Source organism: Macaca mulatta, chromosome 2 (genome assembly GCF_049350105.2).
Source record: "Macaca mulatta isolate MMU2019108-1 chromosome 2, T2T-MMU8v2.0, whole genome shotgun sequence".
In the NCBI taxonomy this organism is placed as follows: Eukaryota; Metazoa; Chordata; class Mammalia; order Primates; family Cercopithecidae; genus Macaca; species Macaca mulatta.
Window position 1 is genome coordinate 149,143,782 of NC_133407.1, and position 13,070 is coordinate 149,156,851.

Genomic DNA, 13,070 nt, shown 5'->3' on the forward strand with positions numbered 1-13,070 from the left:
TGTGGGCAATCACTTGTCAGCTGGGGCCTCTGGAAAGCAAGAGGTTGAGTCAGAATGCTGGGCGTACTGTCCTGCTAGTGCTTTTCTTCTACGGTGGTGACATTGCAGGTGGGATGTAATGGTGGGGGTTGCAGGGAAGCACTGGCCTTGGAGTCAGACTGTTGTGCCCTGGGTGAGTCACCTCAAAGCTGAGTCTTGGTTTCCTCGTTTGCACAGCGGGGTGAATGCTACCCCTGCTGTTCCCCAGGGGTGAAGGGTCATTGCCTTGGTGACGACAGTGCTTTGCAGATGTGCAGGTGTTTTCTGCCACCTCAATCAGTCGGGCGGTTTCTTTTTTTCTTTTACAAGAAGAGGGGATTCAAAGCAAACCCTTTGCTTAACTCAGGAAGCTCTAATATTTGAAGGCACTGCTTAACAGCCTGCAGAACCTGTTCTGAGTGCTACTTTGGCACCAATTCCTTTTTGTTTGTGGAGTAAAATTACGCAGTGAAGATGGTGTAACACCAAATAATTGTAGACTCCCGCAATAGGTAAAATAGCTCCCTTTTACAGTTAAGGATGCTGAGGTTCAGCTGAGGCCCCAAAGCTAGCTAATGTACTAGTTCTTAGAACATTCTTTGAACACAAAGACTATGATGAACTCCCTTCTGAGCCACTCACAAATACTAGCCAACCACTCTCCTGCAGATCTTTGGGAAAGGGAAATTAGAAGTTCTTTTGGAGAGGCAGAGGTTGGGGAAAACTCTCATCACCCAGAGTGAACTCCCACGTGGGGCTGCAAGGAAACCAAGCAGACCTGGTCCAGGCAGGACTCACCTTTGGCCTCTTCCCAGAGGATGTCCTGAAGAAACTTCCCCAGGGCCTGGCTGTGCTGCTGGTACTGAACCCCTGACAGCTTGATTCCAACATCAAAGGGGGCGTTGAACTAGGAGGCAGGGCAGGAAGGACCCAGGAGATGTCAGAGGTCATGCCCATCCCCATCCCAAAGGGGGCTCTGGGCTCTCTGCTCTCTCCTCAGGAGTGGAGAGGGAGAATGGCCTTTGGGCCCCAGTAGGGACTGCCGAGTGACACCTCAGCCAGATTCTCTTCCTTTCTCAGGGCCACAGCTCACCTTCCCATTCACCATCTGTCAGACACTTACCTTGCGGTCTCATGCCTCCCAGCCTTTGCCTCTAGGGGGATTGCTGATAAAAGCTGTGGTGTTCCCTGGTATGAGATTTTTTTCTCCTTTGCAGTTTTGAAGACAAACGGTTGAGTCACCAATGGCAGCATTTCGGGCCCTGGCAGGGGGTCTGCCCGGCATTCTCAGCACTGGCCTGCTGGCCTTCTATTCCTTCCCTGCCCCCAGCTCTTTCTCCTTTCCCTCTTGTCTGTTTCTTTTCCTTTTTCTCCTTCCCTAGGTATTTTTTCCTCTCATATGCATAACCCTTTCTTTGATGCCTGGAAAATCAAAAGGAAGCTAATGTTTTCCTAGAAGGAGGCTCTGAACCAAGTCCTCCTTTCTGTGCCTCCATTTCTTCCCCTCTACAGGGAGAGCTCCCCATCTCTCCCGTTTTCCAGGCGTTCCTGAGATGATTTTCTGGAGCTCAAAGCTTTAAGTGGGAAGGAGCTCTGCTGCAGCCACATGGCAGACTTTCCTTGGGAGCAGAGATTGCCTCTGTTTGCCAGTGGCTGCCTCAGTGCCTGGCCATGTTGGGCGCTGTCTTGTCTGAGTCAGGGAAGGATCTTAGTGCTGGGTCATTTGGTCCTCACAGTAGAAGCCCAGGGAGTTGGAGGCCAAGGACTAGGATGTAGGACTTTTAAACCCACCTGGCCCTGAAAACCGCTTTAGTCCCATTCCCTTCCTCTGCGTCAGGCCAGGCATCCTCAGGGCCTCCCTGTGGGGTAGGTGCTACCACTGTACCCGTTTTACAGGTGAGGACACAGGCGCAGAGAAGCTATTAACCAACCAATAGCTATGTGTTCCCTTTCCGAAATCTCCCTCCCCTTAACTCCACCGTGAAGATGGACCCAGTGGGGAATGACATGATTGATTTTTTTTTTTTTGGTAAGGAAAGTTGGGGCCTTCCATTCCCTCCGGTAAAAACTCATTTTTCTTCCACTGCTGAGGCAAATGCAGGGTGGCCCATCACCTGGCAGACATCTTAGTGAACAGGAGCAGCGGTCTGGGAGACTGCTGGGCTGGCCTAACACCTGGCGCTGTGGTGCAGGCAAGTGAGAGGTGTCATGGTGCTGGCTGGTGGTGGGGGCCAGCTTCCCTCTTGGCCTCAGTGGCCCATCTGTTCAATGGGAGTGGGACTTGGTCTCCAAAGTCTTCTACTCTGAAACTTGATTTTGGGAGGGAAACGTTTGCGGAGAGGTAGAGGGGCCTGAGATGAGAGAGGTGGGTGGGACACTAGGTTGTGAGGGGTTTGGTAGTGGGGCGCTCCTGGGCTCTGCAGCTGCTCCTCTTCTCCCAACACCCGCCAGGCGTTCGACTTCTGGTTCCAGCCAAGGCAGCGTGGGTCACATGCTCTGAGTCTGGCTTTCACAGAAACTGCAAAGTTCCCACTGTACCAGCCCCACCTTGCATCATCAGCCACCAAGACCTCTTTCTCATCTGGGCTAATGTGCAGCTCCTCTGGCTGGGATGACCACGTGTGGAGCTGCCCGTCTCACCAGCAAAATATCCTGGTTTTGGCGTAAGGATATGCAGCTCTTTCAAATGGGAATCTAGTGGATCCCATCGTGTAGAGGAAAGGTCTGAACACTACTAGGCACTGGTGAGGATGAGAGCGAGCAGGGGCTGGGGGAGCTTCCGACGGCTTTATTCCTCGACTGGAGAAGAGTATGGTGAACAGGCAGGCAGAGGCCAAGGTGGGCACATTTCACTCCTTCTCTGGAAGGAAGAGGCCTCCCCTGGACCACTGTGCGCTGTGTCTGTTCATCAGACCAATGAGGAGGAAGAGGGCTTGGGGACTGGAATCAGCCCTGACCTTGCGTTGCGTCTTTGCCACACTCCGCTGTGGTACGTTGGGCAAGTGAGTTCCCCTCTGAACCGTTCCTCTGCTCTAAAGTGGGAATAATGCCAGCCCTGCTTACCTCACAGGTTGTCGTAGGGAGGAGGTGGGGCGGTTAGAGGTGAAGCTGGTATCCTCAGGCACAGTGTTTAATAACTGCCATTATTAAGTGCTATCTTGGGGGAATCCTGCCTTAGCCGCGAAATGGTATCACCAACCAAATGCTTAGAAGAAACCATTCCCTGAACCTCAGCCACAGGAAGGTTATATAGACAACCCAGTAAAATCCTTTACTCCCTCCTCCTCTCTATCTCTGGGTTGTCTTAACTTTCTCCTTGCCCCCCACACGATTTGTCAGAGCAAATCGTCCAGACATGCCCCTTCCTTGCCTCCAGGTGAGGTGAGTGAGTGCTGGAGCCTGGGCTGGCGCCGGCTCTCCCATCCGGGGACCTATTTCGAAGCACTCCATCCCCCAGTTCAGGCCCTAGAAGCCCCTGAGTAAAACACGGTTTTCTGCAGAGAAACATCTTCAGTCTGGGCCTGCCGTTTATTTCTGGGTGTCTCTGCCTCTGTATTTTCTGTCCCCTTTGAGTCATCTGGAGGCTCTGGCACCCTCTCTCCTCTGCCCAGGCTCCCTCCATCCCTATTCTGTTGTAGCAAAGTTACTTCTCCCAGATGTTTTTCTCTTAATGGGCAAAGACCTCATAGAGCCCAGGGCAGAGCTCAGCTCCTGTGGTACTGGTTTTATAGTTCTGGGGAGCTTGTAGTTGGGACCCTGTTCACTGCCGCCTGTCCCTGCCCTCCCTCTCCCGACCCCACCCTCGCCGCCACAGAAACATACAACTGCAGAGGTACCGACCTGGATTTCCAGTTCATCCTCCGCCCCTTCTGCCTGATCTCCATCTTCTGGGCGGAGCCAGCCTCCTAGAGCTCGGGGCTGCAGCTTGGCTGGTGGCTTCTTGGACTCCTTTCTCTGCTGGAAGGGGGAAGTAGTCTCTTTAGGACCCCAAGCCCCCATGTGCTTCCAGAAAGAGTGAGGTCAGACCCAGAGTCCTTTGTGCTCTGGGAGAAGGCTGAAGCCCAGAGATTGCACTGCTGCTCCAGGTCACAGAGCTGGTTGCCAAGTGGCAGGGCTGGAACAAGATACCCTAGTCAGCATGTGGGGCTTTGTGGGAAGCTCTCACCTGGGCTCTCTGGTGTTCAGGGCTCAGGAAGCTGGAGCCTGCCATGGCCAAGTCCAGCCAGAGCATGCCGAGGAGCAGGAGGCTACAGACGTTCCCTGGGGAGGGCATGGCCTCAGCTGGGTTGCAGACAGGTGGACCTGGGGGAGAGAGGGTCTCCAGGCAGCTGCCTCTCCTTCTCATGTGCCTCTGAGCTAGCTCAGGAGCCCAGCAAATGGCGTGAGGGGGCTTTACTATCTGGGGTCCTGACTGCTGTGTAGACAGGACCCCCCTCCACCTCCCAAGGTAGAAGAGAATGGATGTGTGTTCTCTTCTCCAAGGCTGTTCAGGGCAGAATGCCTGGCAGCAAGACTCGATAGGGGGCTGGGGGTCCTCCCCAGTGCCTTTTGTCCCAGGCTCTGAGGAGCTCATGGCAAGTCTTTTCATGAGGAGTGAGGAAGCTGAACCAGCAAGGGCCCCAGGGGATTTAGTGGGGAGGGGGATTAGAGGCAGCTCCTAAACGAAACTTTGTCTCTGAGCAACCAGACTCAGATTGTCCAACATCCCCTGTGTTTAGAGGGGACTCCTGAGGCCCAGAGAAATTAAATGAACGGGCAGCAGTCATGACAATAAACCTGTCAGCAAACATGCACGCAGAGAGGAGAGAGAGAGCCTACCTGCAATTCCTGGCGGAGGTGGTGCCTGGTGGCCGTCGGGTCCTTATATAGGAAGGCTGGTGTTTGTTTTAAACCAGCAACCCCATCTCAGAGGTGGCCTAGCTTCCGTGGGGCTGATGTACAATGTACATTCCTTGGAAACTAAAAATGTTCATGTCCTCTGGGTAGAAGTCAACAGTGGAGGTCAGATGCCCTGCAGGATTGCTGGGTTGGCGAGGGGTGAAGCATGTGCTCCAGCTGTCCCTGGAACACAGGGTGGCAGGGTGGCCCAAGTGGGCATGGCCTTGGTGGAGGAGGGAGGGAGGAGAGTGGCTCTGGGGTCTGGGTGCGGCTTTGTTGCTGTGTGACCTTAGCTTACTCGCCCTTTCTCTCTGTGTAAAATGAGGCTGTCATCACTCGGAGAGCTCTGAGACCTCCCCAGTCCGGCGCCCTGTTGTTTCCCATGTGCTGTTGCTGCTCTGGCCTCTGTGAGCCCTGGGAGCCCGCGGGGAGCCAGGCTGGTGATCCTACACCTTCCCGAGGAGGAGAGTCCCACCTTCTGGTTGAGCAGACTGCTCCTGATCATCCTCTCCAGACAGCGGGTGTGGGGATAACTTCAGCCAGTGGCTGCGCTTCCGTCCTTTCTGCCGGGTGCTGTGACATGATTGCCTGACCTGGCGTTTTTTCACATGGCAGTTTGCCTTGCCTTGCCTTCCCCCAGCTGCTTTGGTCCCTTTTAGCGGATGCCTCTTCTGAGAGGGAAGTGCATTGGACCTGGAGGTGGAAGATCTGCGCTTAGCGCTTAGCGCTTAACACAGGGCTGGCTCCTCCCTCGCTGACTGGCCTTAGGCAGACCACAGATAATTCTCCTTACCCAGAGTCTTTGAGGGTGAAATGAGGCGATGGGGGAAAGGTGGCTTCTAACCTGTAAAACACCCTGCAGATGACAACAGTGTCATACCAGGCCCGTAGGACTTCCCAGCACAGGCCAAGGCCACTGCCTCATTTCCCTTGGTCCCAGGAATTTCTTCTCTTCTGGAGTGCTGCATCCAACTGGTCCCTGGCGGGAACCCCTAAGGGCCAATGAGTTGTCTGCAGAGAAGTTCTAGCAGTTCAGGAGAGGAGCTCACTTTAGGCTGGGGCTTGCCGCAGGGATGTTAGCAAAGGCTCCAGGAAAGAGGCCTGTGGGGAACTTGGGGCAGGGCTTTGAAGGCAGGGCTTTGCGACGAGCAGAGGGGAGGTGAAGGCGTGGGTAGAGTACGTCCGTGCAGAAGGAGAAGGCTGGTTGGCTTGGAGGAGGATGGCGATGGGGTCCTAACAAAAACATTAGAAGCTGGTTTGGGGCCAGGTGATGGATGCCCTGGGAGCTGCTAGCCCAGTAAGTTTGGGCTCTTTTTGCAGGAGGGCAGCCACCGAGGATTCTTGAGGAGAGAGAGACCATAGTATGAATGAAAGAGTTGGAAAGACTAATTTAAGGCACTGGGAGGCTGAATCCTTTATTTTGCTAGAAGAAAAACTGAATGCCAGAAGGGCCACACTTTCCCCAAAGCTATACAGCCATCAGGGGCAATGCTGGGACTCCCCCGTGGATCTCTTGGCTCCTAATACAGTGCTCTTTCTGATATGCCATCTGGCTCCGTAATGAACGTGGTGTTCCAGGAAAATCAGTCTGCGCTGAACAGGATGGAATTGGGGCAGGATGTCCAGTGAGGAGGACATTGAGGCAGCAAAGCAAACGATTGCCAAATGACCACCTATCCTACTTAAAAGATCAACCTCAGGGTGGATTGGAGCTTTCTTTTTTTTTTTTTTTGAGACGGAGTCTTGCACTGTCGCCCAGGCTGGAGTGCAGTGGCGCGATCTTGGCTCACTGCGAGCTCCGCCTCCCAGGTTCACGCCATTCTCCTGCCTCAGCCTCCCAAGTAGCTGGGACTACAGGTGCCCACCACCATGCCTGGCTCATTTTTTGTATTTTTTAGTAGAGACGGGGTTTCACCGTGTTAGCCAGGATGGTCTCGATCTCCTGACCTCGTGATCCGTCCGCCTTGGCCTCCCAAAGTGCTGGGATTACAGGTGTGAGCCACCACGCCCGGCCTGGATTGGAGCTTTCTAGAGTCTCTTGGGACAGCAGAAACACAGACCGGGTTGGACTGAATCTTTAAGTGGGACATGAGGGACAAAGTACCTCCTGTTGGTAAACATCTCACCACCAGCCCACTGTGGTGGCTGAAATCCCACCTTTAGTCCCAGCAACATGTGAGCATGTCACCAGGAGGTCTTCACAGGCCTGTCTGCCACCTGAGTGTAGACATCTTTTGGTCCTGGAGCCCAGAGAGGCTGAATGTGGAGAGGGTAGAGAGAGGTCTGTAGTCCTCAGAGAAGACTTGCAGCTTTTTCAGAGCCACCAACCCCATTAAAAAAAAAAAAAAAATCCCCAAACAGAAAAACCCTAACTATGGTGACCAGGTACCTCCTGAGACATGAAGCCTCCGCTTACCTGGACCCTGGAGGCCTCTCCAGGCAAAGCTGCCAGTGTTGATCCTAGATAAGACCACCAGCAAGTAAACACCCACTGCGCAAAGCTCAAAGCTGTGTTATCTTTGGGGAACTGAAATGTCCCCTGGGAGTTGGAAGCTCCCCTAGCCGCATACCACAGAGTCGAGGAAGGAACAGCTGATGGACAGAAGAACCATGGTGGGAGGAGGCACCGGGAAGCTATCTCATGGTCCTCTTAGTTACGGAGTGGAGGAGGGATGCTGGCCGGAGGACACAGCAAATCTGAACAAGAGGAGCTTGGAGGAAGCCTGAGTGACCTGGAGGGGACTGACTGACCTTCCTCATTCTTTCCAAGTGTGAATAATAACCAAGCCCAGTTTGTCAACTCCTTGAGAGTGAGGACGAAGCCCCGTTATCCTTTTTGGAACTTGGTGGGGGCTCAGGAAGCAGGTTCTGTCCAGTCGGTGGCTTTCCTTTCTGTTGCGGGTCTCTGGAGGGCCTGCCTTCATGAAGGCACATGATTGACTCATCATTTGTGAATTGATTGCTATATGTAAAGGGCATCTGAGACCAAATTATCTTCATATACTTTTCATTATAATTTTATTTGTACTGATGATTAGTTGGTTTAGCAAGCTCTTTTTTTCATAGATTTGGCTAAACTTCAGTCTGAAAGAGGCAAATTCTGGGGTTCTAGAAAGAGATTTTATTCTTTGATATAGGGCCGTTTGGTGGGGTTTCTTTTTGTCCTAGTTGTAGCTTCCATAATTTCTAGATTGACATTTTCCAGTAGAAATATACAGGCATACCTCGGAGGCATTACAGCTTTGGTTCCAGACCACAATGAAGTGAGTCACACGAATTTTGTTGGTTTCCCCATGAATATAAAACTTATGCTGATACTATACTATAGTCTAAGTGTGCAACAGCGTATGTCTAAATGAATATACATATATATTTTTTTGAGACAGGGTCTTGCTCTGTCACCCAGGCCGGAGTGCAGTAGCACTATCATGGCACACTGCAGCCTCCACCTCCCTGGACTCAGATGATCCTCCCACCTCAGCTTCCCAAGTGGCTGGGACTACAGGTGCACACCACCACACCTGGTTAATTTTTGTATTTTTTGTAGAGACAGCGTCTTGACTTGTTGCCCAGGCTGGTCTTGAACTCCTGGCTTAAGTGATCTGCCGGACTTTGCCTCCCAAAGTGCTGGGATTACAGGTGTGTGGTCTTTGAAATCCAGTGTGTGTTCTTACAGTGTATTTCAATTTGGACTGGCCATGTTTCCAATGCTCAGCAGCCACATAGGGCTCATTCTAGGTAGGTGGCCATCGCTCTTAAATCCTCCGTAACCTTAGCCACGCTCTCTCATCCCTCCTGTTCGCCAAGCTCTGCCTCTCTCACTGGGGCTTCCCTAGCCTCCAGCCATCTTGGGGCCAAAGCTCTAACACTTTGCCTTTGCCTCTCTTGTGTCTTCAATCTGTTCCCCTCCAATGGCTTCTGATTTCCACCTTAAAATACACCCAGGTTCCTAATCCTGAAAATGTCTGTTGTGCACCGATCCCACCCTCCCCTCATGTTACCGTCTCCATTTCCTTTCCCTTTCCTCGTGTCCTCTTCTTTACTGTATCCTGGCCCCTCCAAACTTGAACTTGACCCTCATCCCCACCGCTGTACTGAAACTGTTCTCTCAGCATTGCTGGTCATCCAGCCTTTTAGTCTATGGACTGCCAAGAGCCATAGGACCTCAGGGTGGGATGTGGCCTGGAGGGCCATCTAATCTCAATTTCCAGATACAGACCTGTGTTGGGTTGTGTTGGATTCATGAGGAAAGCTTCATAAGTTTTATGCATGTTTATAAGACTCCATCCTTGGATTCTGATCCAGTAACTCTGGCGTGGGGGCCGCAGAATCTGTTTCAAGTATCTCAGGTAATTTTGATTATAAATTACCAAGTATCCCAGGTAAATTTTGATTATAAATGCTTGCTTCCAGCAGAAAATTTAAACAGATGGAAGATGAAATCTTTCTCTCTGAATACCCCAATTCAGTTTCCACTAATGTGAATATCTTATATAACCATAGTGCATTTATCAAAATTAAAACACCAATGTTAGCACATTACTGTTAATCTCAGACTATTTGTAAGTCACCGGTTTTCCCATTGTCCCATCTGTTCTTCCTTTTCTTTTCCTTGTCATAACCACTTTTAGAGGGTTTTGAATGGTATCATTTTGTCTTCACCGTCGGCTTATTACTATACTGTACTGTTGTATTCTTTGAATGGTTGCTCTAGGATTTACAAATATGACTTCAGTATATTGCAGAACACCTTCAACAACTATGATATCCTTTCACAGATAGTGTAAGAACTGTAGCACAGAATGCTTTCATTTCCACACTTCTATTCTTTGTGATATTATTGTCACACATTTTATTTTTACATAAGCTATGAACCCCACAATGCATATGAAATAGCCAATGTTTTTAGAGAGATTAAAGAAATTAAGAAAAAGTCTTATGAACTCGGGTATTTACTATCGTGTTGCTCCTTATTCCTTAGTGCAGATCCATTTTTCTTTTCTTTTTTATTTGAGACAGGGTCTCACTGTGTCACCTGGGGTGGAGTGCAGTGGTGTGATCTCAACTCACTGCAACCTCCACCTTCTGGGCTCAACCGATCCTCCCCCCTCGGCCTGTAAGGGGATATCTGTAAAGGGATATTGGAGTTGTTGAAGGTATTTGCAATATGTTGAAGTCATATTTGTTTGTTTGTTTGTTTTTTGAGATGGAGTTTTGCTCTGTTGTCCAGGTTGGAGTGCAGTGGCGTGATCTTGGCTCACTGCAACCTCTACCTCCTGGGTTCAAGCAATTCCCCTGCCTCAGCCTCCCAAGTAGCTGGGACTACAGGCATGCGCGACCACACCCAGCTAATTTTTGTATTTTTAGTAGAGATGGGGTTTTGCCATGTTCGCCAGGCTGGTCTTGAACTACTGACCTCAAGTGATCCACCTGCCTAGGCCTCCCAAAGTGCTGGGATCACAGGCGTGAGCCACCGTGTTGGGCCTGAAGTCATATTTGTAAACCCTAATTTTTGTATTTTTTTTGTAGATACAGGGTCTCACCATGTTATGTTGGTCAGGCTTGTCTCATACTCCTGGGCTCAAGCAATCCTGTTGCCTCAGCATCCCAAAGTGCTGGGATTACAGGTGTGAGTCACTGCACCCAGCCCGTTTTTCCTTCTGCCTGAAGGAAACTTCTTTGGCATTTCTTGTATTGACAGCTCTGCTGGTGATTAATTCTTTCAGCTTTTATTTGAAAGAGTCTGTTTTAAAAAAATATATATTTTCACTAGGTATAGAATTTGAGACACAGGTTTTTTTTTTTTTTTTTAAATTGTTTCAGTACTTTAAAGATGTTAATTTTCTTATGGTTTGCCTACTTTCTGATGAGAAGTTGGCTGCTGCTCCTTTGTTTTTTTGAGACAGAGTCTTGCTCTGTCGCCTAGGCTGGGGTGCAGTCGCGCGATTTCGGCTCACTGCAACCTCTACCTCCCAGGTTCAAGCAATTCTCCTGCCTCAGCCTCCTGAGTAGCTGGGATTACAGGCGCCCGCCACTGCTCCTGGCTAATTTTAGTAGGGACAGGGTTTCACCATCTTGGTCAGGCTGGTCTTGGACTCCTGACCTCGTGATCCACCCGCCTCAGCCTTCCAAAGTGTTGGGATTATAGGCGTGAACCACTGCGCCTGGCCTGCTGCCCTCTTGTATTTGTTGTTCTGTGTGGAATGTCTCTTTTTTTCTGGTTGCTGGGAACATGGGCTATTCCCACCCCTATGTGAGCTCCAGCTGCTTGGTCTATTGGTTTCACCCTTCCTATATGAAGGTTAGTACTTGGCCAAAGACTCCAGGAGACCCTTCAGCTCTCAGGAGCTTGCTCTGTGTGGCTTCCTCCTCTCGTCCTCCTCTGCCTTCAATTCTGCCTTGGTCTTTTTTGTTTGTTTGTTTTTTGAGTTGGAGCCTTGCTCTTTCACCCAGGCCAGAGTGCAGTGGCATAATCTCTGCTCTCTGCAACCTCCGCCTCCCTGATTCAAGCAATTCTCCTGCCTCAGCCTCCTGAGTAACTGGGATTACAGGGGTGCACCACCACACCCGGCCAGGTTTTGTATTTTTAGTACAGACAGGGTTTCACCATGTTGGCCAGGCTGGTCTCGAACTCTTGACCTCAGGTGATCTGCCCACCTCGGCCTCCCAAAGTGCTGGGATTACAAGCATGAGCCACTGCGCCCAGCCTGCCTGGGTCTTCCTAAACTCTGACTTCTGTCTCTTCAAGTCCCAGAGACTACTAGACTCTGGAGTCTCTCTTTACCTTTTGGCCCAGAAACTGCTTCTGGGTAGTAATCTGGGGCATTTGTTGTGCTTACCTGTTTCCCTTTTCCCAAACACTGCCTGTTGTCCTATGTCTGAAAGCAGTAGTTGTTTCATGTATTTTTCTTGATTTCGTAGTTGTTTATAGCGTGAGGGAAATTCTTATTTATTATTAAAGAGACAGGCTCTTGCTGTGTTGCCCAGGCTGATCTCAAACTCCTGGGCTCAAGAGATCCTCCTCCTTCAACCTTCCAAAGTACTGGCCACTGCACCCAGCCAGGGAAATATTTTTTTTTTTTGAGACAGAGTCTTGCTCTGTTGCCCAGGCTGGAGTGCAGCGGTGCAATCTCGGCTCACTGCAACCTCCGCCTCCTGGGCTCAAACGATTCTTGTGCCTCAGCCTCCTGAGTAGCTGGGACTGCAGGCCCGCCACTGCACTTAATTTTTGTATTTTTAGTAGAGATGGGGTTTCGCCGTGTTGGCCAGGCTGGTCTTGAATTCCGGGGCTCAAATAACCCGCCCGTCTTGGCCTTTCAAAGTGCTGGGATTCCAGTTGTGAGCCACTATACCTGGCTGGGAAATTCTTGTAACTGTTAATCCTTTATATGCAGAAGTGGAAGGTCTCCCCTTAGTGTTTCTGGGCTCACTTGTAAGTGGAAGCCTGTGAATCTTCTAGTTTTGGCAATTGTTTTCACATTGACTTGCTGAGTTTTCTACTCAGAATGGATGAGTATCTGATGGCAATTTTGGGGGTCTCTGGCTTATAGCACCATAAAAACTCCCTTTTCTTCGCCCTGCTGCTCTCTCAGAGGTATTGTGTCTATGAAGGCTTTGGCCTACTCCATGTTCTAGGGTCTCTGGGTTTCTTTTGCTGTCACAGTTGCTTTGTTTTTGCAAAAGGATTAAAAAACATGTGGCTGCTAGCGCCATCTGGCCCTAACCAGAACTCTGTTCCTTTTAAGTTTCCCTTTCTTTTATCTCATTTGGGCTTGGCAACTGCGTTCAAGTCTTACAGATAGTGTTTCTATTTGACTAGGCTATTTTGTGGTAACTAATTTTGGGGTCTCCTCTTACCCCAGGAATGGTTAATGTGTTGCCACTCTAAGCATAAACAACTATTATGGTGCAAACTTCATTTAACTCCCAATTATCTTAACCGATCCTTGGTGGTGTGAGTTACAAATAGAGTACACAGCCACGGACCCGTTAACCTACCAGCAACCCAGAGTGACACGGGACTAGTTCCTTCTCGGTAGTTACTTGGTGACAGCAGCTGGCACCATAGGAAGCCCAGGCCCAGGCTTGAGGAGCACAGAGCATGCATATCAGGGAGGCAGATGTGGATGTGGCTCAAGGATTCGGTGTAGAACTCTACGCTCAGTAGTGCACGC

At 50.4% G+C, this 13,070-nt stretch overlaps 1 protein-coding gene across 1 annotated transcript; it reads right to left on the reverse strand.

Annotated features, from left to right (window-relative positions):
• Nucleotides 1-9: 9 nt before the first annotated feature.
• Nucleotides 10-4,291, reverse strand: GHRL (ghrelin and obestatin prepropeptide). The gene is given in 4 exon segments (NM_001032903.1): nucleotides 10-29; nucleotides 817-925; nucleotides 3,859-3,975; nucleotides 4,184-4,291. Coding segments are annotated over 4 exon segments (354 nt in total).
• Between the last annotated feature and the right edge of the window lie 8,779 nt (nucleotides 4,292-13,070).